This window comes from Pipra filicauda, unplaced genomic scaffold (genome assembly GCF_003945595.2).
Source record: "Pipra filicauda isolate LSUMZ 115617 unplaced genomic scaffold, ASM394559v2 scaffold449_size645428_pilon, whole genome shotgun sequence".
NCBI lineage: Eukaryota > Metazoa > Chordata > Aves > Passeriformes > Pipridae > Pipra > Pipra filicauda.
The window spans coordinates 485561-508405 of record NW_024104586.1 but is presented as its reverse complement, the minus strand read 5'-3'; the positions used below and the strand labels follow the sequence as shown (position 1 = coordinate 508405).

General features: G+C 54.0%; 3 protein-coding genes across 3 annotated transcripts; all 3 read left to right on the top strand.

The window, feature by feature from the left end:
* The first annotated feature begins 1393 nt into the window (after positions 1-1393).
* NPFFR1 (neuropeptide FF receptor 1) lies at positions 1394-5574 on the top strand. The gene is made up of 4 exons (XM_027711081.2): positions 1394-1496; positions 3143-3442; positions 4241-4340; positions 4683-5574. The coding sequence occupies exons 1-4, from the start codon at positions 1463-1465 to the stop codon at positions 5479-5481; spliced, it is 1233 nt and encodes a 410-aa protein (XP_027566882.1). The 5' UTR covers positions 1394-1462; the 3' UTR covers positions 5482-5574.
* A 1182-nt stretch (positions 5575-6756) lies between these two features.
* PPA1 (inorganic pyrophosphatase 1) lies at positions 6757-17352 on the top strand. The gene is made up of 11 exons (XM_027711082.2): positions 6757-6847; positions 7014-7078; positions 10119-10172; positions 10611-10730; positions 12400-12486; positions 12772-12898; positions 13382-13509; positions 14975-15060; positions 15288-15357; positions 16434-16473; positions 17017-17352. Exons 1-11 carry the CDS (start codon positions 6763-6765, stop codon positions 17046-17048), a joined length of 894 nt encoding a protein of 297 aa, XP_027566883.1. The 5' UTR covers positions 6757-6762; the 3' UTR covers positions 17049-17352.
* A 510-nt stretch (positions 17353-17862) lies between these two features.
* On the top strand, positions 17863-22626 carry SAR1A (secretion associated Ras related GTPase 1A). The gene is made up of 7 exons (XM_027711109.2): positions 17863-17897; positions 18252-18326; positions 19156-19275; positions 19742-19807; positions 20154-20257; positions 20768-20899; positions 21537-22626. The coding sequence occupies exons 2-7, from the start codon at positions 18269-18271 to the stop codon at positions 21651-21653; spliced, it is 597 nt and encodes a 198-aa protein (XP_027566910.1). The 5' UTR covers positions 17863-17897; positions 18252-18268; the 3' UTR covers positions 21654-22626.
* Positions 22627-22845: the final 219 nt, after the last annotated feature.

Below are 22845 nucleotides of genomic sequence, written 5' to 3'. Positions count from 1 at the left end.
ATTCCTGTCCCAAACCTGCGGCGAGGCAGCCAGTCCCTCATTTTACTTTAATGAAAAGCGAGCAGCGGGGCTCCTCCGTGAGCGGATGGCTCTGCCGGCTCCCGAGCCAGGGAATCTCCCGCTTGTGTGTTTGGGGGATGCAGAGGAGCTGCAGTGCATGCGGTGCGAGGTTTGGGTAAAGCCGGGGGAAGTTGGATGTTCGGCTCCATCCTTCCTGCCTGGGCGGCGACGGGGAGCAGCCGGGATGGTGGGGGACATCCCTGGGGCCGTAAGGGTTCGCCCTGGAATTGCTGACATCTCGGTGTGCCAAGTGCCTGATTAAACGCTTTCCTGTTACACCAAGGGGGTTTGTGTCTGCTTAAACTTGAATTATCAGTCTTCCTCTTAAAGAAGCCACTTTGCACATCTCCACAGCTGCTCACTGCAGCCTCCGGCTGGATTCTGCACAGACGTCGGCAGTATTTCCTTGGCAAAATCCTTGGTTTTCCAAGGATTCTTTTGTTTTCCTTCTGTTTTTTTTTCCACCATGGAAATTGGAGCAAACCAGTAGCGGCAGGTTCCCACACGCTGCTCACCCTGTGGGTGTCCCCAGGTGTGTGCATCCATCTCCCTCGGGGCTGTGGGTCCTCAAGAAGTGCTGTTTTCTCTCCCAGGAAGAAATGTCCTGGAGAGAGCAGCTCCTCGGTGTCAGGGAGGCCACTGCCAAGCACACTGTGTCCCAGTAGCAGCTGCCTGTGAAAAGGAAAAACACAAACTCCTGGGAGAAACCACAGGTGTTATCTCAAAATGGTTTGTTTAAACATCTCCCTGTTTTGCTCCTTTGGGTTTTTTTTAAGAGACAAACACTTCCCAGTGGCGTTTGTCCAGCCAGGACGGGTTAATCCTGTAAATCCTTCTAGGCTTGCCAAACTTTGGTAAAGGCCATGGTAAGAAGCGAGTTGTTGATGTCGGGAATAATGGAGCAGCTTGGAGTCAGGACCATCATCCCTAAAGATCGTATTGCTTTTCCCTACTGCATGGAGTGATGGAGGGGGGTCCTCCCCACCCGCGTTGTGGCTCCTGGCATGTTTTCCGCCCCGGCGTTGCTGGGGACACAGGCCATCAGCTGCCAGCATCAGTGTGGGGACCTCGGAGGCAGCGAGGGGGACGTAGACCCCGACCCTTCCCGGGGGAGCAAACCCGCTCCTTCTCTCTCCTGGTCTCCCTGGTCCCCCCGCGCTGGCTCATCCGTGGGGGAGCTGCGTGTGGGTCCCCCGGTGGTATCCATGGCGATGGGAGGCTGTCCCCCCGCCGCCCCCTCCCCTTCTCCGCCGCAGCCCGAGCAGCCGCAAGCGGCGCGGCGGCACCGCGGCAGCGGCTCCGCGGCAGCGGCACCGGGGCTCGGGACCGGGCGCGGGGAACCGGGGGAGGGACGGGGGCAAAACTGCCCCCCACCCCCGGCGGCAGCCCCCGCGCCCCAGCGATGCAGCCCCCGGAGCCGGGTCGGGCCGGCGGAGGTGAGTACCGAGACCCGGTTTGTTTCCTTTTATCCCCCCGCAAAAGCCGGCCCCCCCGGCCCCAGCCCCCTGTTCCATCAGCCCAGTCTTTTCCTGCGGTGGTTTCCCACAGCCGGGCAGGGAGGCAAGCGGTCCCTCGCCCCCCGCCCGGTACCCCCTTCCATGCCTGCATCCATCCATCCATTCATCCATCCATCCACCCATTCATCCATCCACCCATTCATCCAGCACCAACCCTGGCTGCTCAGCCACCCCTTATTTTCCTTTCCCCGTCTTCCACCTCGCTCTTAAAACCACCTCTAATTCCATAGGACACCCACCTCCCGCTAATGCTGCACTGCAGCCCAAAAAAGGTTAAGTCCAGCAAAGTTTTGGGGTTAATATTGTACATTTTGGGCAATCTCGTTACAGTCTTTGCTCCTGCTAACGAAGGAGCACTCCTGCTAACGAAGCTGGGTCATGTGAGTGCGTCTGATGCCGACTGGCTGGAGAATCTTGTCCCCCAGTCCCGCTGCTTTCTCGCCTCTCCAAGGCGCTCCTTCCCCTGTGTCCCCGGGCTGCAAACCCGCCCAGCACCTTTCTAAAGCCCGGCTGGAAACGTCTTGCCCAAATCCTGCACCCCGGGCACGGTCATAGGGGCTGGAGGGGCCCTTCCTGCGTGCAGGAGCCTTGGAGAAGCCAAGGCAGTCCCGGTGGCTCGAAAAGCGCCTGGACTGGCGAGCTGAGCACCGGCACCGGCACAGGGATGGGGGGATGCTCCAGCTGCCCATCACGCAGCGGCTCTGGGGGCTTTCTCAGAGCAGCGCTGACCTGCAGGCAGTTAGGCTGAACCTTAGAGATAAAATATGCCTTTTCTTGCCTTAAAATTGCAGGCTGGGTTTTCCCGGAGTCAGTCCCGTCACCACTGCAGGCAGCTGCTGCTCCCGGCATCCTCCCGCGTCCCTGCCTGCGTAAGGCTGGGGAAACCCGAGGGTGGGAGCTGCCCAGACCCGCTCGCCGTGAAATCCGTAGTGACAAAATTCCATGCCCCACTCCATCAGAAGCTCCCAGATAATGATCAGAGTCATAATTATTGCTTTATACCTTAAACGGAGGGCAAGGTCTCCTCTGCCCCAGCCTCTCTCCCTCAGGTTCTGCAGGTTTGCCAGGGAGAATAAGATTTTAGGGAATCTCAAACTGTAAACCTTGGAAGCACAAAGAGAAGCAGCAGCAGCCACCCGGGAGCAGGGATGCTCCCCGGCCAGCCGTGACAGGGACCACATGGATACAGCTTCCCATAAGGCCGGAGCACTGAAATGTCAAGATGTGGATTTATTTCCTTGCTTTATCCCCAAAAAACCCCATGTGATCAGGATGCCTTCTGGGCTGCTCTAATTCCTCATCAAAAGAGTTATATAAATAAGAATGACTTAAAAACTAATGATATAAAATAATGATTCACCTGACGTGCTGCAGTACCCTGAGCTGCGTAACCCAAGGACGACGGGGAGACTTGCTGGGCCACTGCGATGATCCCAACAGGACGTGTCCCAGCCAGGCTGGGCATTGGAATAAACATGAAAGCCCACTTCTGAGGGCATTAAGAAATGAAGGGAATAATTGCTTTACCCTCTCCCAGCTTCATTTTCCTGCCTTCCCTTCCCCAGGCCCTTCCAGTGGCACCTGGTGGCCAAACGGCACCACAAGCTACAGTCACCTCCTGAGGGAGAACTACACCTTCCTGGCCTACTACCAGCATTCCTCCCCTGTGGCCCTCATGTTCATCCTGGCCTACACCTTCATCTTCCTCATGTGCATGGTCGGCAACATCCTGGTGTGCTTCGTCGTGGTGAAGAACCGCCAGATGCGGACGGTCACCAACATGTTCCTCCTCAACCTGGCCATCAGCGACCTGCTGGTGGGCATCTTCTGCATGCCCACCACCTTGGTGGACAACCTCATCACAGGTGAGTGGGGCAGTGGAGGGGCGAGACACAAGACAGGGGAGAGAAAGTGGTGGGGGGAAGGAACATCCCCCACTCACCTTCTGCCCCCCACGCATGAGGCCAAGCCCTGGGTGGTTTTTGGTGAGGATGAGAAGGGCACGTGGTGGCCACTCAACCACACCTGAGGAAAGGTGTGATTTCACTTAGAGCTCCTATTTTAGGGGGGAAACATCCTTTTTTTTTTTCTTTGAGGTTTTGACTATTTTTGGCAAAATAATCTTAATGCTGCATTTGCATATTTATTTAAAGTTCAGCCCTTCTTCATCAAGCAACCCTGAAAAAAACCCTCTTCTTCCTGCATCCATCTTCTTCCGTGATGGCTCAGCCGTGCCCGTTGCCCTTTCCAAAGATAAGGGGTGACATTTGTCAGAGTTCAGCCACAGCGGCAGCCAGGCCACAGGGCAGAGTTTGTGTTTATTGATTTGTTGTGTTTATTGCCTTGGCTTTGGGGTCAAGAAACAAGATGAAAGTCCTTCTGATTGAGGATCCCAAGGTAGGTCCCCATGATAACAGCTCAAGCCCTAGACAAGGGCAGGAGAAATGGCAGCCACCATCTTCCTTGAGTTCCTAAGAGTGTCATTTTTTTACCTATTTTGGGTTTTTTCTCCAAGCATCTGTGCTGCAAAAGGCCATGTCCGTATGAGCTCCCCCTTAGGAGCAGGATTTAGCATCCCCCAGCAACAACACAGTGGATGGGGACATCTAAAGGGAGCTGGCCAAGCCCAAGGCACCTACAGCCTCCACGGTGTCCCCTCACAGGTTGGCCCTTTGACAACACCATGTGCAAAATGAGTGGCCTGGTGCAGGGCATGTCCGTCTCCGCCTCCGTTTTCACACTGGTGGCCATCGCCGTGGAGAGGTACGTTGGCTTGGGAATGTGGGAATGTGGGGCCAACTGCCTCCAGCAGGTCCAGGTGTCCTGTGTGGTTTCCATCACGGGAAAGCTCCTGGGGATGTCAGGAGCGTGTCCCAGCTCTCCATAAGGACCACTAAGCTGTCCATGGGGCATTCCAGCAAGCTGTCCTTCCCCACCGTGAAAACACCAAAGCTGGAGACACCCCAACCTACCCCTGCCACCAAAAGCGTTATGTAAAGAGCAACCCACCTCACCCTCCCTTCACACCCCCGGGTCCCGGCCGTCCTCCTTCCCCAGGGATGTCCCAGTAGGTGCCCAAAGCCACTGCCATCTGCCCTCCCCCAGGTTTCGCTGCATCGTCCACCCGTTCCGGCAGAAGCTGACGCTGAGGAAAGCCCTGCTGACCATCGCCATCATCTGGGTGCTGGCCCTGCTCATCATGTGCCCCGCTGCCATCACCCTGACTGTCACCAGGGAGGAGCACCACTTCATGGTGGACACCTACAACAACTCCTACCCTCTCTACTCCTGTTGGGAGGCCTGGCCCGAGACGGGGATGAGGAGGATCTACACAACCGTCCTCTTCTCCCACATCTACGTGGCCCCGCTCGCCCTCATCGTCGTCATGTACGCCCGCATCGCCTTCAAGCTCTTCAAGTCGGTGGCGCCTGCCCATGGCCGGGAGGAGCCGGAGGGAAGGAGGATCTCCCGCAGGAAGGCCAAGGTCATCAACATGCTCATCATCGTTGCCCTCTTCTTCACCATCTCCTGGCTGCCCCTCTGGACGCTGTTGCTGCTGACGGACTACGGGTGGCTGAGCGAGGGCCAGCTCCACCTGGTCATCGTCTACGTGTACCCCTTCGCCCACTGGCTGGCCTTCTTCAACAGCAGCGCCAACCCCATCATCTACGGCTACTTCAACGAGAACTTCCGAAGAGCCTTCCAGGAGGTCTTCAGGAACCCCCTCTGCTTGCTCCGGTGCCGCCACCGCAGGCCCTACACCCCCCGGAGCCACGGCCACGGGACCTTCCTCGGCACCCGCAACCGCGTCTTCACCCAGGCACGGACCAGCGACTCGCCCCCCGTGTCCGAGTCGGGGCCGCTGGCCCTGCGCCGCGCTGGGGCCCCCGCCTGGGACGGCTGAGTGGTCTCTGGACTGAGGGCTTGTGGGGTGGGGAGCGGGGATTTGGCACCTCATGGGCCACAGGTCACTGAAATAAAGGCGCGTCCCACCGATGCCACGTCCCTGCCTTGGCTCCTCCGCTCCCCCCCGCAGCACCACCCAGAGGGCCCCAGCTGAGCCCCCCGGCACCACAGGCCCCTGTGCTCTGTCAGCATCCCCTTCATGCAGCTCCAGTCCAGCCATGGGGCCATGGAGTGCGGGGACCAGGGAGCAGGGAGGGAGAATGGGCTGTCCCGGGCTGTGCCATGCTTGGAGAACTGTGCAGGCCTTTGCTGGCCCATACCAGGCTGTGCTGGCCCAAGCCATGCCGTCATGGCCGTGCTGCACCATGCCATACCATAGTGCTGTGGGCATCTAGGTTGGACCAAGCCACGATGGGCTGGCTGGACCGAGCCGTGTTGTGCTGGACCAAGCCACGCCATGCTGGATCCTGCCCTGCTATCGTGACCATGCCAGACCATGCCAAAGCACACTGCTGTGGCCACAGTGGACCAAGCCACCCCATTCTCTTGTGGCCATGTCGGACCATGCCACCCTGTACTGCTGTGGCCGTGCCATGTCATCCCATGCTGTTATGGCCGTGCCGTGCCAGACCATGGCAGTCCATGCCACCCCACGCTGTTATGGCCATTCCATACCATCTCACCCTATCCCATCCCATTCCATCCCTGTCCCACCCACCTCATCCCATCCCACTCCATCCCACCCCATCCCATCCCACCCCTGTCCCATCTCATCCCATCCCATCCCATCCCATTCCTGTCCCTGTCCCATCCCATCCCATCCCGTCCCTGTCCCATCCCATCCCATCCCTGTCCCTGTCCTGTCCCATCCCGTCCCATCCCATCCCATCCCATCCATCCCGTCCCATCCCGTCCCGTCCCGTCCCGTTTCCCGTCCATTCCCCATCCCATCCCATCCCCGTCACGTCCCGTCCCTGTCCCCCCGCCCAGTCCCCGTCCGTCCCGTCCCGTCCCATCCCATTCCATCCCTGTCCCCCCGCATCCCATCCCATCCCCATCCCCCAACGTCCCACGTCCCTGTCCCATCCCATCCCGTCCCGTCCCGTCCCGTCCCATCCCATCCCTGTCCCCGTCCCGTCCCATCCCATCCCATCCCTGTCCCCGTCCCGTCCCGTCCCATCCCATCCCGTCCCACCCCATTCCCGCCGCGTGGCGCAGGGCGGTCCCGGTCTCTCGGCGGCGCCTGCGCAGTGCGCGGTCGGGGGGCGCGGCGCGGCGCATGCGCGGCGCGGCGGCAGCGATGTCGGGGTTCAGCGTGGAGGAGCGCGCCGCGCCCCACAGCGCCGAGTACCGGCTCTTCTTCAGTGAGTGCCGCCGGGCACGGCGCCCCAGCCCCCGGCGGGCCGCGGGGGAGCCTGCCGGGCACCCTTCTCCCTCGCCCGCCTCGCTCCCCTGCGCGCCCGCGTGGGTCCTGCCCGCGTGTCCTTCAGCATCTCACTCGCCCCCCCCGCTTCTCCCTTTGCCTTGCAGAGGATGCCGCCGGGCGGTACATCTCCCCCTTCCACGACATCCCCATCTACGCGGACGCCGGGAAGGTAAGAGGGGATCCTGAAACAACAGGGGGATCAGGAGGTCCTGGAACATCCAGGGAGTCCTGAAACACCCAAGGGATCGGTGGGTCATGACATACCCAGGGATCGGGGGTCCTGAAAAACTCAGAGGTTGGGGGATCCTGAAAAACCCAGAAGATCAGGGGGTCCTGGAACATCCAGGGGGTCCTGAAACACCCAGGGAACTGGGGGTCTGAAGTATCCGGGGGTCCTGAAACATCCAGGGGGTCCTGAAACACCCAGGAGATCAGGGGGTCCTGAAACATCCTGGGGATCCTGAAACACTCAAGAGATCAGGGGGTCCTGGAACATCCAGGAGGTCCTGAAACACCCAGGGAACTGGGGGTCTGAAGTATCCGGGGGTCCTGAAACACCCAGGGAACTGGGGGTCCTGAAATACCTGGGGATCAGTGGATCCCAACACATCCAGGGGGTCCTGAAACACCCAGGGATCAGGGGTGGAACACCCGGGGGAGGCTCCCAGCTCCCCACACTGCAGGAGCATCTGACTGTGCAGGGAGTGGGTTTCTTGCTGTCCTGGCCTCGGGTGGAGCTACCCAGGAGAAGAGAATGGGTGATCTCATTCTCATTTTTGCATCTGAGATGTGAGTGGTTGGCTTGAGCTTACCCATAAAGGGGTTTGGGGTTAAAAACAGCGGTTTTCTGTTCAGCTGTAATATCTACATCCACTCCTATGGGTGCTGCACATTTCAGGCTTGGGGTTTGACTGCAGTGCAGCCACTTTATGCCTGCAGTGTAATCCAACACTGAACAGAGGGTAAGGATGTTGAATTCCTGCTTTAGCATCTCCTAGGACCTTGTGCCTCTCAGAACCTGCCCCATGCGGTGCTGCAGGGCTTTCACATCCTTTCAGCAGCCAGCTGTGAGTCAAATTAGGCTGTTCTGAACCAAAAAAGCCCCAGCTCCAGGAAGCCAAAATGGTTGTGATTCATTTTTCACTGACTGCATATTCACTGGCACCTCGAGCTCTCTGACTGTGTTCTGTGCTGTTGTAGCTCATCTCTTCCTCTAATATGTACTAAAAAGCTGTGCAGCTTGAGAAATGCAGTGGATGAGCTAATGTTCATTAGACAGAGATGTAATTCGGAGGTGTAGAGTGGTTCTGGGAAAGGAAAAGAATATTCTGAGTTGAGAGATGAACGTCTAAAAAAAGCAGCGGATTGAGCTACTGAGGTGTAGGTGATGAAGCTACCTGGGGTGCTCCAGGAAGCCTGCTCAGAAGGGAAATGATGGATTGTAGTCATCAAGGACAGAGGTGAAGCAGTTCCTATGGCCGAGTGGGGAAGCAGTTTTCAGTGCAGGTGTCTGAAAGGTAACCCCAGACAAGGCAAATCCGGATAATCCTGCTTTGCAGATGCTCGCAGAACAGGGGAGGAAGGAGCAGGGGAGTGAGCACAGGGGTGGGGAGGGTTTCCATGGACTGGTAATGCTTAACAGGGGAAACCAAGCTACTGGTGTTTACCTGAGGCACACAGGGCTGCTGCCAGCACCTCCGTGCCAAGTCATTCAGAGAAAAGAGTCCCAGGCACTGAAGGTCTCAGTCCCCAAAGTTACACAATGGTGCTGATCACACCAGGCCTCCCTCTGTGGCTCCAGTGCCTCTGCACTGAGGTTTAACTCATTACTGAGCAGGTGGGTTGCCAGCTCTGTTATAGAGCCCAGCTCGGAGCCAAAGGTTGTCTCACTCTGTCTGGGCTCCTTGATCTTTATCCTTAGACTCCTAAGACGCTGAGAGGATTGCAGGGTGTTTTTTCCGGTCTGGGGCTGGGCTGTGTTGGTCTTATCTGTACCTGAGTGCCTTGGAACGACCTTGGGCTGCTCACTGAGTGTCTTAGGCCAAGGCAGATCTGACAGTGGGGGAACTCCAAGCCTTACAAAGATGCAGCTCCAAGTCACCTTTCCCTGCCTGCAGAGCTGTGAGCACCCTGCCCAGCCTGATCCCAGTGCCTCATTCCTCTCCTCCAGTTAGGAATAAAAATAGGGTGTACCTTTTTACATGCAAAACGCAAATGAGCAGTGACCCCTGCAATTAAGGGGGGTAATAAACCTCTGCTAGGGCAGGGTGTGAGCAAAGTCAGTGATGTAGCAGTGCTTGTTGCACAGTATCAGTCTAATAATGGCGCAATACACGTTCGAGGGACTTTGCCGTGCTAATACAGCTTAAGGTGGGGATTAGAAACCTTGTCCAGGCTAGGGAGCAAGGTTTGACTTTTTGTTGAAAAGCCATAATCTCTTCAAGCAGCAGATGTTGAGGTTCAAGTGTGGGAAAGCTTTTCTGGATGAGGAGGCTGACACTGAGGTCTCAAGAGGCCTCAGCCCAACGGGATCAACAGGAGATGTTTTCAAGCATCACCTGTAAACTAAATACTGCAAGATGTGGTTCTGCATTTCTCCTCCCCCACCTTTATCCTCACACCGTGCCACTAACGAGGTCTTCTTTTATAGGAGTGTCAGCTTGGAGAGAGGGCATCCTTCCCTACATCATGACAGATGTTTGGGAGCGATGTCCTCGGTCATTCAGGGCAGAACATAGATACCCACATTATTAAGTTGGTGGCTTGTTCCTGTTAGTCTTATCTTTTCTAGATGGCCAGAGCGGCCCTTGCTGGAACACCGAGCACTTTGTATTTAATAAATATGCCCCAAACCTCATTTTGTTACGTCCAGGATAGTTTGTATGCAGCTGTCTTCAGTTCATTTAACCTGCTGTTCTGTGTCCTAGGAATGTGATGGGGATGTTTGTAGGTGGCAACTGATGGAGAATGTGGGGGTAACCTGCAGAATGTGTGGGTAACCTCAATCTGGCCTTTGCTGGGGTCTTTTCTGGGATTCAGCTTTAAGTGATTCCATGTGACTGACTGGGCTATGGGAGTTTCATCAGCTGCATCAAAAAAAAAAAACCCACAGAAAAAAATCTTAGGGTTTCATGGGAGCTGGCTGGCATGTGTTTCCTAGTTTAAAGTGTGGTCTTCCTTCCCACTCACTGATGTTTTGCTTTCTTCAGAATGTGTTCAACATGGTTGTGGAAGTACCTCGATGGACAAATGCTAAAATGGAGGTAACTACATTACAGTTCCTAGCAAAGGGGCTTGAGCTGACTAAGTCTTAATCTTTGGCTCTGCTGATTCTCTCCTTCTCAATCCCACCTCCAGAATCAGAGTGGTTTCTAACTTCTCCTGTCAGTACTTGCTCAATGCTAGAGGTCTGGCATGGAAGCTGAGATTGCAGAAGTTTGCCTGGGTATTCTTCTGTGGCTTCTGATTAAAGCAGCATTTTATGGCTCTTAACCCCATGTGATTCTGATGCTTGGGAGTCTGCTGAAAACTGTATCCCAGGAGATGGCAATGCAACAGGAAAACGGAGCTGTCCAGTATCCGCTGTTGGCTTCAGGGTCAGCTCCTGGTCTCTTGGCTTGTCAGTTCCATTAAAAAAAAAAAAATCACTTGTTTTTTCCATAGAGAGCAAAGCAGAGGGATTTGTGCAACTTTTCTTTCAGATTGCAACAAAGGAACCCTTAAACCCAATTAAGCAAGATGTGAAGAAAGGAAAACTGCGCTACGTAGCCAACGTGTTTCCCCACAAGGGCTACATCTGGAATTACGGTGCTATCCCACAGGTACTGTGATCCGTCCCAGTGGCTCACCCATGCTGGTGGGGAGGAGGGAGGATGCCTGTTATTGCCACTGTATTAATGAGCAAAAAGCTCAGCAAAGAGTCTGACCTGGAACGTGGCATTTGCAGCTGGATATGTAATCCTGCTAATTGAGAGAACCTGTCAGGAAAACAGGGGTCTTTCTAAGCAGAAATCCCAACAGTTAGGCTTCTAGCTGATGTTATAAACAAGCTGTCAGAGGATGAGCAGCTGCTGATAGTGAGGTACCTGCTGTGCTGCTCCTCTCCTTGGCTGGACAGTAGCTGGCAGGTCCTTGGATGAAGGAAGCTGTCACCGTGCATCTGGCAAGGCAGGGCCTTCAGTTCCTGCCTGGTGAAGCACAAAGAGCTTAAGTTTTATCCTGGTGGTACAGGATTTAGGCTGAATCTTTCAGGAAGATTCTTCTTGCCAACACCCACCACTGCACAGATGTGCTTTCTCAGAAGCCAACTGGCAAGGCGGGACCGACAGATAGGGGCATCTGGACACATGCTCTTAACTGGCTGGGGACTGCTAGATAAAGGGGGACTTGGAGGAAGGCTGTTTGCCCCTGATGTTCTCCAGGGCTGGGGTTTCCTTCAGAGAAATAAACTGTCAGTGTGAGATCCCAGGGAAACACTCTGAATTTGGTAATTCTAGTCTTGATAGCAGTGCATGCTGAGCGTTGTCCCTACGTGACTTAACACAGGCTCTCAAACTCGAGTTGTTTTCTGCTCAGATGGATTCTGGAGCCCATTTCTTTGTGCAGAGTTGCATCTTTTGAAGCCTTTACTCTGTCACGTGTTAGTGGATCAAAGTTGTTTATGCATCAGGAGCTTAACACTTCCTTGTAGAGGAGTGTGGTAGCGATTGTGAACGGTCCTTCAGCACCAGCCAGGTGTCACTACTCCTTCCTGAACACTCTGGATCCGTCACGAGGTCTTCACTATACTAGTCCTGTCTTGGTATGCAGAGATTTGGGAATGATATTCCTTCTTTTTATATCTCAACCCCCTTAGAGGTAGATGCCCCTTATGATGCAAGTGGGCATGGAGTTCTTTTGCTCCTGATCAGAAGCTGTTGTTTTTGGAGTCAAATGCCTCCTGCAGTCCTGTCTTTCAGTTTACACTCACCACTGTGGGTGAGATGGGACACTGGGTAGCACAGGGTGTGGGGCTCTGCATTCTTATCATTTTAATTGTTTAATTAAAAGGAAACAATACACCCTGCCTGTCTTCCATCTCTGCTGGACTGCTATCTGGAGCTCAGGAAACTTCTGTTAAGAAATGAATAGGGAGAGGAACAGGCAGGCAGCCAAATCAACGAGTGTTCTTTATAGATGTGAACTTCACCTTTAGGCGGCTGTGGAACAGAGGAGGAAGTCTGGAAAGTTGTTGAAAAAAGCTTTGTTGAAAGGTTTGTTGGTAGGAGGGAGCAGCTGACCCTTGGCAAGATAAGACCTTTTAACTGGGATTCAAACTTAGCAGGCACAAGTGAAAAAGTAGCCCAAGCACCAGTCCTGAAAGCGAGTGTGAAGTGGGCCATCATCTGTATCTTCCAGGCACTGCATGCCTGAAACAAACCTGCTTTTTTTTTTTGGAGTTCTTGTTTGCAGGTGTGGTTGACTTTGGTGTTGGGTGTTGGTTTTTTCCAGACTTGGGAAGACCCAGGTCACAAGGATGAAAATACTGGCTGCTGTGGAGATAACGATCCGATCGATGTGTGCGAAATTGGAAGCAAGGTAACGCCTTCTAGAGGGTAACTGTCTTCTGAAACCTGTAATTAATGTCTCCAAAGTCAATTAGCCAGAGACATTATTTATTTCCTACCTCCCTCCACCTTAAGGATGTGATGTTTCCCTCCACTGCCTCTGAAGATTGTTGTTGAGATGAGCCAAGGCTTATGAGCTGCTGATAAGCGAGACCTAATTTCGTGGTACCTGACTGCTTGCTGAGCTCTTGTACAGTCTCCTGTCGTGCATTCCTTGGATGCATCAGCAAGGACACCAAGGTCTTTGTCCTTGCAGGTCTGCTCCCGGGGAGAAGTCATCAGAGTGAAGGTGCTGGGCACACTGGCACTGATTGATGAGGGAGAGACAGACTGGAAGATAATTGCTATCAACGTGGAAGACCCAGAAGCAGACAGCTATAATGGTGAGTTACAGGAGGGAGGAGCAGGATTAATGCTTCCCTTTCTCCCAAGAGAGCCTGCAGGAGACTTCCAAGCCAGGACACAGGCTTGCTCCTTCTGTACCACGGTATTAATCAGGTGTGAAGCTGGAAGGACAGCAGAACACAATGTTTTCAGGCCTACAGCAAAACATTTCACTGCTGTTTGTCACACCTTGTCAGTCCCCTGCACAGCGTGGCATTTTGAAGCAGTGTGGCTGTCCAGCCTGTCCTCAGTGTCTCTAATCACAGCTAAATGTGTCCAGGCTCCTGGGGACAATCAGGACTGTGAGGATGAAACACTGACTTCCCTGTGCAGACACTCACTGTGTCTTTAGGGCAATCTGTCTGAAATGTTGCTAAGGCTGCTTGAGGAGGGGCTGAAAGGGGGACAGCTCGGAGCAACTGGGTAGAGCTGAGTAAATTCTGTTACTGCTTCTGGCTAACAAACCTCTTCTCCCCGCCTAGATATCAATGATGTCAGAAGGATGAAGCCTGGATACTTAGAAGCTACCGTGGACTGGTTTAGAAGATACAAAGTACCTGATGGAAAGCCAGAAAACCAGTTTGCTTTTAATGAGGAATTTAAAGACAAGGTAGGATCAGCTGTCTTGGTGCGAAGGCACGCTGTCCACACTGAGCTGGGGGGGTGTGGGGACACGAGTGAGCAGTGGGTGAGAGAATGGATTTTTATGGAGCTGCTGATAGCTGACTTCAGTCATCCTGCTGTTTTTCCAGCCTACCAGCCTTGCTTGTTTCCAGCTTGCAAGAATATTTGGAGAAAAAGCATGTGGTTATTGCCCTGGTGCTGTTGGATATTATCAGTTTTTCTTCTAGATGTCATTCATGTGGAATCACCTCAGGGCTGGGAGCCTCCGTGTCAGAACCAGGGTGGAAAACACTGGGTTTATTTGCTCCTGCTCTGGAGCAAAGGCAGCTTGACGTCAATCACCCTTTGCTTCCCTTGCTCATTGGCTTTGTTCCACTGCAACCTGGTGCAAGTTAAACTTCACTCAGGAGTTAAAAGACTTCTTCCTTCAGGCGTGAAGTGTTCCCTCACGCCCTTTGAGTAAGGCCCCGCCTTGGCAGCAGTGTTCCCTGGGTTGGATCAGATCATCTGCTGCTCCTGAGTGGGTGAAATCCTGCTTCTGTGCCCTGCCTTCTGCCTGTCCTGGTGTGCCTTGAGGGGGTTAGTGAGGTAACTCAACTCCCAGAGCTCCAGACTTGGTGCAGAGGAGGGGAATTCCTCCAAAGCACTGTCTGGGAAAGAAAATAGAAGTCACAAAGGACTTGTCCCTTTCGGCTGTAGCACAGCACTGGGTTGGTTGGGCTGGGACATCTCACTGCCCCTCAGGATGGGTGAAACCAGAATCAAGGCAACCGGAAAACCGGGATAAAGAACCTCCCACATGTTCTGCAGTGTTTTATTTGGCTCTGTAGGGTATCAAACCAGGATATTTATTGCTGGTGTTCACACTAACAAAGAACTGTGTGTGCTTCCTTGTCTAGCTGACAGGTTAATGCTTGAGCATATACTGCTCATTCTTAAGGAAAGAAGCTGATATGCTTGGAAACAAATTCATTTTTAAATAATTGCAGAGCTTGATTAGCTGCGTGTCTCTTCCTGTTGGCCTGAATTATTTGCCTGGAGTGGAGGAGAGCTCCTGGATAGGCCTGGATCAGCAACTGCTGGAGACAGACCAAGTGGGAGGAGCAGCGGGGTGGAGGTGCTTTTATGATGGAGCAGCACTGGCCCGAGACTGGAATATCTGTGTTCAGTTTCTCTTGGCCTCCGGCTCGCTCGGTGACCTTGGTGTATCCTCCCATCTCAAAAGCAAAACAATTCTCCTTGTAAAATCCTGGTTGTTTCAGCTGTTGTGCACTGGGAGGTTGCTGCTCTTCCTGAACAGCCCAGTGACAGAGGAGGTTTCTTTCAGCCTCTTCCACGGTTAGAACTATCTACAGTCAGCCTATAAATACTGTTCCATGTGACTGACAGTCTGGAGGAAATGGTCTAGTGCTGCCACGTAATGTGGTGTTTGTTCTCATCTCCACCCTTAGGATTTTGCTGTGAATGTCATCAAGAGCACTCATGAACACTGGAAAGCTTTAATAGCAAAGAAAACTGATGGGGGGGAGATCAACTGGTAGGTTCATGCTCATGGTACTGTGCACCTTCCTTTTCCCTGGACAAATAACCCTGGAACTCCCTTTCCTGAGTGGTGCCATGCCCTCTGTTAGCTGCTGGCTGTCTCCCCAGGCCTTCCCCCTCAGCTTGGCAGCTTTAACAATAATCCTTAATATTCCATTATTCAGTACTCCCGGGGGAGGGACCGGGCTTGCACATTCTCACAAGGGTCCCTCTCTCTTCTAGCACAAACCTGACGGTGTCTGACAGCCCCTTCTGCTGTGGCCAAGACTGTGCAAAAGCTACTGTGGATGCAGTAAGTACAAATTTGAGCGCCCAAACATCAGGAAAAGTGATATAATTTGTATAAACTGCCCTCTCTGTGTGAATGGCACATTGCATGCTCAGAATTTTTTAGGTGACCGAACACAGCACCTGTGTCTGATCAAACAGGATGGATGGTGGAGCAAGCCAGGCGTTCCTCCAGAGGCTTCTCCTTGCCCTTAGTCATCTAGAAGATGGAATCCCAAACGGAGTTTGTGTGAAGGACCAAACTTCTGAACCAAAGCTTGGCTGTCAGCTTTTCAGAGAGTGGTTAAATACCTGGCCTTCCAAGAGCTTCACAGAACAGGTCCCTCTTTGAGAAAAGAGAGTGTGATTCCCTAAAGCCTTGCAGCCAGGGACTTTGCATCCTTTGGAATGAAAAGCTTGGTGTTCCCTGTGTAGTACTCCTGTCCAGCTTCGGGAATTAATCACATCTCACTAGGCTTGTAAAGTGCTGTTGGCAACCCGAAAGGGGTTAGAGGAATGGGACAGGAAAATCAAAGTGCAAATCTTGCCTCGGTGTATGGAAACGTTACTGGAAACCCGAGGCTCTCTGTAGCCTCAGAGAGACTTTTAAAACCATCCCCTTTGGTTTTAAAGTGCTGGTATCCTCTGGTGGCATCCTGACTAATTTGTGTGTTTTTGGAAGTACAGCCCCTGTGGAGAGAGTGTCACCACCCAGGGATCCTTCTCTGGTTTTGGTTGTTAAAAGCTCTTCAGAGGAGTTTTCCCAGTGCTTTGTGCTTCTATTCCCCCATCACATTGTGGGTTTATAAAAAAAGCAGCTGCTTGCAGCTGTGTAGATGTTGGAGTGGTACCTGCTCGTGGTGGGAAGCAGATGGCACTGCAGCCTGTGCTTGGAGCAGAGCACCTCTGGCATGTGGGGCATCTCTGGAATGGGGAGGCTGTGGGGATGGCAGGATGCTGCTCAGTTATTCCCTCACAGCTGATCAGCACTGGCTGCCACAGGATCTTAAATGGTGCTCAGGGAAGATTTGTGCAGCCCTACGAGGTGTAAGGACAGCCTTGGTCAGCAGCTGCTCTCTGATAACACCCTTCTTGTTTCAGGCACCGCCATGTAAAGCTGCCAACCCGATCCCACCCGAAGGTGAGTCTCAAAACCCACCTTTACATCCCAGTGCAGAACGGGGGCTTCCTCAGATGAATTATCAATAGGAAAATGAGGGTCTCAAGTGAAATCTGGACGTTGCTGTAGCCAGGGCAAGGCCCAAGGGCCGAGTTAAGGAGGGTGTTGAGAGCCCACTGCTGCATGGCAGGAAGAGGAGCTAGGCTGTCACTTCCAGTCCCTTCCTGGGCAATAAACCTGTGGGGAAAATGGATGTCTTGGGAGTCCCAGGTAATATGGCTCTGCCTCCCTGGGTCAGCTGAGCCAGTGGGGCTTGCTGTCCTTGCCTGAACTGAGTAATGGATGCTCCTAATGGCAGCCTGAACCAGGGTGACTCCTTGGGGAAAACAAATCCATGTAAACAGGGCTGTGCAGGAACCTGTTTGCTGTGCTGTGGAGCTGTTGGCAGGAGCAGGAGGAGGCCCCTGAGCTGGGGGTGACACACACACAGTGCCATGGGACTCCTTAATAACCGGGTGGCTCACAGAGGACTAACCCCCCTCCTTCTTTTTCTGCCCCACACAGTTGACAAATGGTTCTACTACGAGAAAAACTAAGTCCCGAGGATGGCGGCGAGACAGCCGCGTCCTTCCCGCCGGGGAGTCGCCACATGCAGGAGTAGCCCAGAAAAAATAGCTTCAGTGTCAACAAGGAGACCTTGCCTGTAACTTTGCTGATTAGAATTACGTACCTAGCAGTGACGTGCCGGCTGCGCTGGGGTCCGGTGGAGGCCAGAAGACATAATTTATAAAATCAAAACACCCTGCTCGCGCGTGGTCGTGTGGTGTGCTCTGAATCGTGACGGGAGGTCGTTCACCTGGTACGTGTGTGGATGCTAGAAATAAAAACTACTGAATCCGACTGCTGTGGCATTCCCTCTCCTTCCCCTCCCTGGGGCCGGGGGGTCACAAAACCATTTGGGTTGGAAGAGAACTCGAGCCCAACCTTTGACTGCTCGTCAGCTAGGCCGGAGCACTGAGTGCCACGTCCGGTCGTTCCCGTGGACACCTCCAGGGACGGTGACTCCGCCACCTCCCCGGGCAGCCCCTCCCAGTGTTTAAAATCGCTCTTTCTGTGAAAAAAATTCTTCCCCATGTCTGACCTAAAACCTCAAGACCACGTCCTGTCGTCCTGACACCTCTGGGGTTGTGACTGGGGGGAGGGTGTCTTTGGGGTATCGCAGTAGCGCGTCCCTCGAAGAGGGAGGGGTGGCGGGGAGGTCTCGGACCCTCGTTCCCCCGATCTCGGGCGGGCCTCGAACCCGCGGCCCCGGTGCCGCCGCAGCCCCTGCGCGCGGGGCCAGCGGGGCCGGAAGCGGGCGGGGCGGCGCTGACGCGTTTCCGTCGGGCGCTGGCGGCGGCCGCGGACGGGGCTGGGTGGCGGCGGCGGCCCGGGGGCAGCCGGGGGTGAGCGGCGGCGGGGAGCGGCGAGGGGGCGGTGGGGCCCGGCCGGGCGCGGCGAGAGGGCCCGGCGGGGCGGCGGGGGCCGGGCGGGGCCGGGCTCGGGGCGGCGGCGGCGCGGGGGGTGACACGCAGGCAGGGCGGGGGCGGGGCGGGGGCCAGGCCGCGCCGCCCGCCCTTGAGGCCGGAGCCCCCCTCGCCCCCGGCCCGCTCGTCCCTTGTGCCCCCACCCCTCACCCCCTGACCCCCGATCCTCCCCACCCCGACCCCCTCGTCCCTCGATCGCCCCCATTCCCCCCCCTCACCCCGGACTTTGTAACTCCGGCGTTTGGGGGTTTTTCTTCTCCCCGCGTCCCGCAGGCGATTCATCTCCAGCGATGTCTTTCATCTTCGAATGGCTCTACAACGGCTTCAGCAGCGTTCTGCAATTCTTAGGTAATGCTACAGCCCCCCCCGCCCCCCCGTGCCTCGGCTGCCCCCGGGTCGGTTTGGCTTCTCCCGGTGCCCACATCCCCCAAAACTTAGGGATTGGGGCGGCTCTGAACAGGGTAAAGGGTGGCCGGGAGGCTGCACGTCAGTAAAGGGATTTTTTACGCTATTGGGGAGAAACTGGGAGCATTTGGAGGCGTTTTGCCCCCACTCTGTGTTTCTCTTGCCCTTTAGAAGTGCGGGGGCAGCTGGGTCTGCTCGACCCCAGGCAGAGGGAGCTCCATCCTCCTGCTCCTCCTGCCATAGTCGTGGGTTCCAGTGGAACTCCTTGCAGAAGGATGGGGTGCCTGCTGTCCCGAGCGCCTCTGGGAGGGAGGGATGAGAGGGATGGGGTGGGAAGAAGTCCTATTGGGAACCTGAGGGAGCTTTCCTGCGGCCAAAATCCGTTCATCCAAAGGAAACGACGTGCTGTCCCCTGCTTTCCACCTTCTCCCCAGCAGCTCGCTGCTGTATTTTATGAGTTTGTTCAATTTTCATATCCAAAATACCCTGTTGAGGCAGCAGACAACCCCTAATACTTTGCTGCACACTCTTCTGCTGGGATGTGCCGGGAAAAGGAATGGAATATTCACAGAAATACGAGCTTAGGGGATGCCTGTTGCTGTAAACACCACCATGCTTTGCCTTGGATAAAGCCTGTGTGTGTTTTCCCTGCTGGAAGCGTGCACAGGTGGCAGCAGAGCTCTGGGAGAAGGGCTTCCCTTAAAACAGCAGCGTTCTGGCTCCAGGTGAGCCCGCTGGAGTTTTCCTCTTGCCTTCTTCCTCTTCCTCGCAGGTTTGTACAAAAAGTCTGGAAAACTGGTGTTCCTGGGGTTGGATAACGCAGGGAAAACCACTCTGCTGCACATGCTCAAAGATGACAGGCTGGGTCAGCACGTCCCCACGCTACACCCCAGTAAGTCTTTCTGGGTAAAGCCTCCCGGCGCGGCATCTCCTCTGGAATTTTGGGGACATGGTTTTGGAAGACACCTTGCTGGTATAAGCTCTGCCCTGGGGCTTCGAGGGTCTTAAAACCTCAGCTGAGGTTGCAGCTGCCCGAGCTGAAGTGGGTTTGTGTTTTCCTCTCAAGTATAAAACACACAGGAACTGGTGTTGTTCAATCAGTGCGAGGTTTTCTCGGGGGAAGGGAGAATTTTCCTGGTGAAAAGTGTAATAAAGGATAATAATTGCAGATTAAAAGCCTTCAGTGGGAGGCCGGAGAAATTATTTTTTGTGAAACAGCTCCATTTCAGTCACTGAATTCTGCAGGAAATCCAGGGAATTCCTTATTGGAGGAGCGTGTGCGATGCCAAGGTGAATCCCCAAGGAATTCTGTGACAGCTTCTTTATTTTCCTGAAACCCTGTGTTTTCCCTTTTTCAGCATCAGAGGAGCTGACGATTGCTGGAATGACCTTCACGACTTTTGATCTGGGTGGACATGAACAAGGTAAGAAAAAACTACCAAAGATTGATACTGGCAAGCATCAGCAGTTAGCAGTGCCTAGTTATTCACTGGCTGGGCTTATTTATGGAGCAACACGTGGAAAGAACCTCCTGGCTGTAGGACTGTTTGGAAGGAAACACTGCCAGTTCGTGCTCTGCTGCCTGAAGTGTTTTTAGCCGTGGGGGACTCCAATATGAATTTATTTCGAATTGCTGAACTTTTAGGTTTAGAGTTTCTAGAAGTTCTAAACAGAGTTTTTCTGCCCTTTTCCCTTTTTTTTTAATGCACACACACACAAAAAAAAAAAGCAGTGTTTTCATGGGGCTGTGTTTGTCCCTCTGTGTTCCAGCTCGCCGGGTCTGGAAGAACTACCTGCCTGCCATCAACGGGATTGTCTTCCTGGTGGACTGTGCAGATCACTCGCGGCTTATGGAATCCAAAGTTGAGCTTAATGTAAATTACTTCTCTTTTTTCCCCCTTTCCCAAGACCTAAATTACAAATAACAGTCCTTTTTTGGGCTGGAACTTGTGCAAAGTGTGTTTTGAGAGTCTCATGCTTTGGACTGGCACTTCCAGTGAGAAGCCTGCATGCCCTTACTCTGGGTGGAGCACAGGCTCTTGAGTTCAGGGGAGGTTTGGTTTGGACATCAGGAGGAATTTCTTGCTGGAAGGGGTGGTCAGGCCCTGGAAGGGGCTGCCCAGGGAGGTGGTGGAGTCCCCCTCCCTGGAGGTGTCCAAGGAACGACTGGACGTGGCACTCAGCGCTCTGGGCTGGGCACAGGTTGGACTCGATGGGCTGGGAGGTCTTTTCCAACCTAACTGACTGTTGTGAGTCTTCCCCAGGAGCATGGAAGCACCAAAAAACAGCCCTTGTTGGTCACAGAGCTTAAACAAAATCATTTTCTTCCAAAACCAGCTCTTTTGTACTGCCTCTGCTGAACTCTCGCTCCCTCTTGCCCCCAGGCCCTAATGACAGACGAGACAATATCCAATGTGCCAATCCTTATCCTGGGTAACAAAATCGACAGACCCGAGGCCATCAGCGAGGAGAAACTGCGGGAGATCTTTGGGCTCTATGGACAGACCACGGGAAAGGTAGGGAGGCATCCGGGCCTTGGATCTGGAGGGGAGGGCTCGCCTGTTCCCTTTCAAAGTGAGGCTCCATCCAGAAGCTAATTCAGCTCTCACTCACAGTTTGTCCCCGGGATTGGCCAAGGTGAATCAATAATGACGATGATGGTTCCTTCCAGTGCCTGAAGGGGGCCTACAAGAAACATGGAGGCAGACTATTTACCAGGGCCTGGAGTGACAGGACAAGGGGGAATGGCTTCCCCCTGCCAGAGGGCAGGGTTAGATGGGATAGTGGGAAGGAATTGTTTCCCTGTGAGGGTGGGGAGGCCCTGGCACAGGTTGCCCAGAGAAGCTGTGGCTGCCCCTGGATCCCTGGAAGTGTCCAAGGCCAGGCTGGACGGGGCTTGGAGCAACCTGGGCTGGTGGAAGGTGTCCCTGCCCATGGTAGGGAGGTGCACCAAGGTGTTTTTTAAGATCCCTTCTGTCCCAAACCATTCCACAATTGGACAGTGCCAATGCCCTCGGGCAGGTTTTGAAACTGCCAGAACTGTACAAAACACGGGGGGCTGTGAGAGGGGCGTCCCTGGGTGGTGGTGGCTCGCTGGGCGCTTCCCTGAGGGCTTCAGGAGTGCAGCTCTGACTCCTGTTTGGATTTCCCTAGGGAAACGTGCCCCTGAAGGACCTGAACGCGCGCCCCATGGAGGTGTTCATGTGCAGTGTGCTCAAGAGGCAAGGCTACGGCGAGGGCTTCCGCTGGCTATCGCAGTACATTGACTGACACCAGAGTCCCGCTCCTCTGGACTGGTCCTGTTCACAGCTTGCTATGGACTTTTCTATTAGAACACGGGAGGCTTTCCAACCGCATTGACCAAGAGACTCCTGGTTTTCCGGCTGCCCTTACGGCACAGTGGTGACACCACTCTTTTCCACGCGGCGGGGAGGCAGCGCCGTTCCGCAGGAGTTGTCCCTGTCAGCTCAGTGGCAGCGGGGCTGCTCCGGTCTGGGAAGTCAAAACTCTGCACGCTGCTCTGTAACAGCTGAAAAAGAGAGCACGTCTCACCACTGTGGTTTAATTGACTTCAAAAAAAAGAAAAGGAAAAAAAAAAAACGAAAAGGAAAAAGCAATTATATTTTTTAAAGAAAGTGTTAATGTAAACGGCGTCCCTCCTAACTTTTTAGTTTAACGTTCATCTTGTTTAGTCCAGAGTCTGGTTTAGGGTTTTTTAAAAATATATTTAACGATATTTAGGTATTTCACGAATTACTGAACCAAGGTATCACGATATTAGAAGTCCTCAATAAACATAGCATTTGGGCTTAACTGAGCTGTAGGGTGGCTGTGCTGTGTCACGCTGACCGACAACGACGTGCCGTTGGGACTGAGGTGTGCAATCCCAGCTTCTTTAGTTTACAGGGATTTTTTTTTTTTGATTTTTCCTAGTTGGAGAGGAGCACCTGGTGCAGGTTTGGGGGGTGGTGTCTGGCACTCGCTGACAGTGGGAAGGGGCTGCCTGGTTCCACCTCAGGCCAGACTCTCCCATCGAGGGCGTCTGGCTGCGCCATCGCAGTGAGAACCACAAAGCTGTTTGGGTTGTTGTAGCATGGAAGTGTTTGACATTTGCATATCATGAAGTTATTAATGTAGACTAAACCGGTTTCTTTTATACTCTCGATGGACTTCTTTTGTCTGAAGTTTCATTACTGTCTGGCACTCATTTTCAGTTCAATAAAGACGTGTCTTTCTCCTCTCAGGGGGCAGGAGCCTCAGTCTGGCCTGGCACTGGCTGGGCCCCGCTGTGGCCTTCGGAACAGCTGCCACAGAGTTCCAGAAGGGTTTGGACAACGCTCTCAGGAAAACAGCAGGATTCTTGGCGTGTCCTCTACAGGGCCAGGAGCTGTACTCAGTGATCCCTGTGGGTCCCTTCCAACTCACAGTATTCTATTTGTTCTCATCATCATCGTGGCTGGGC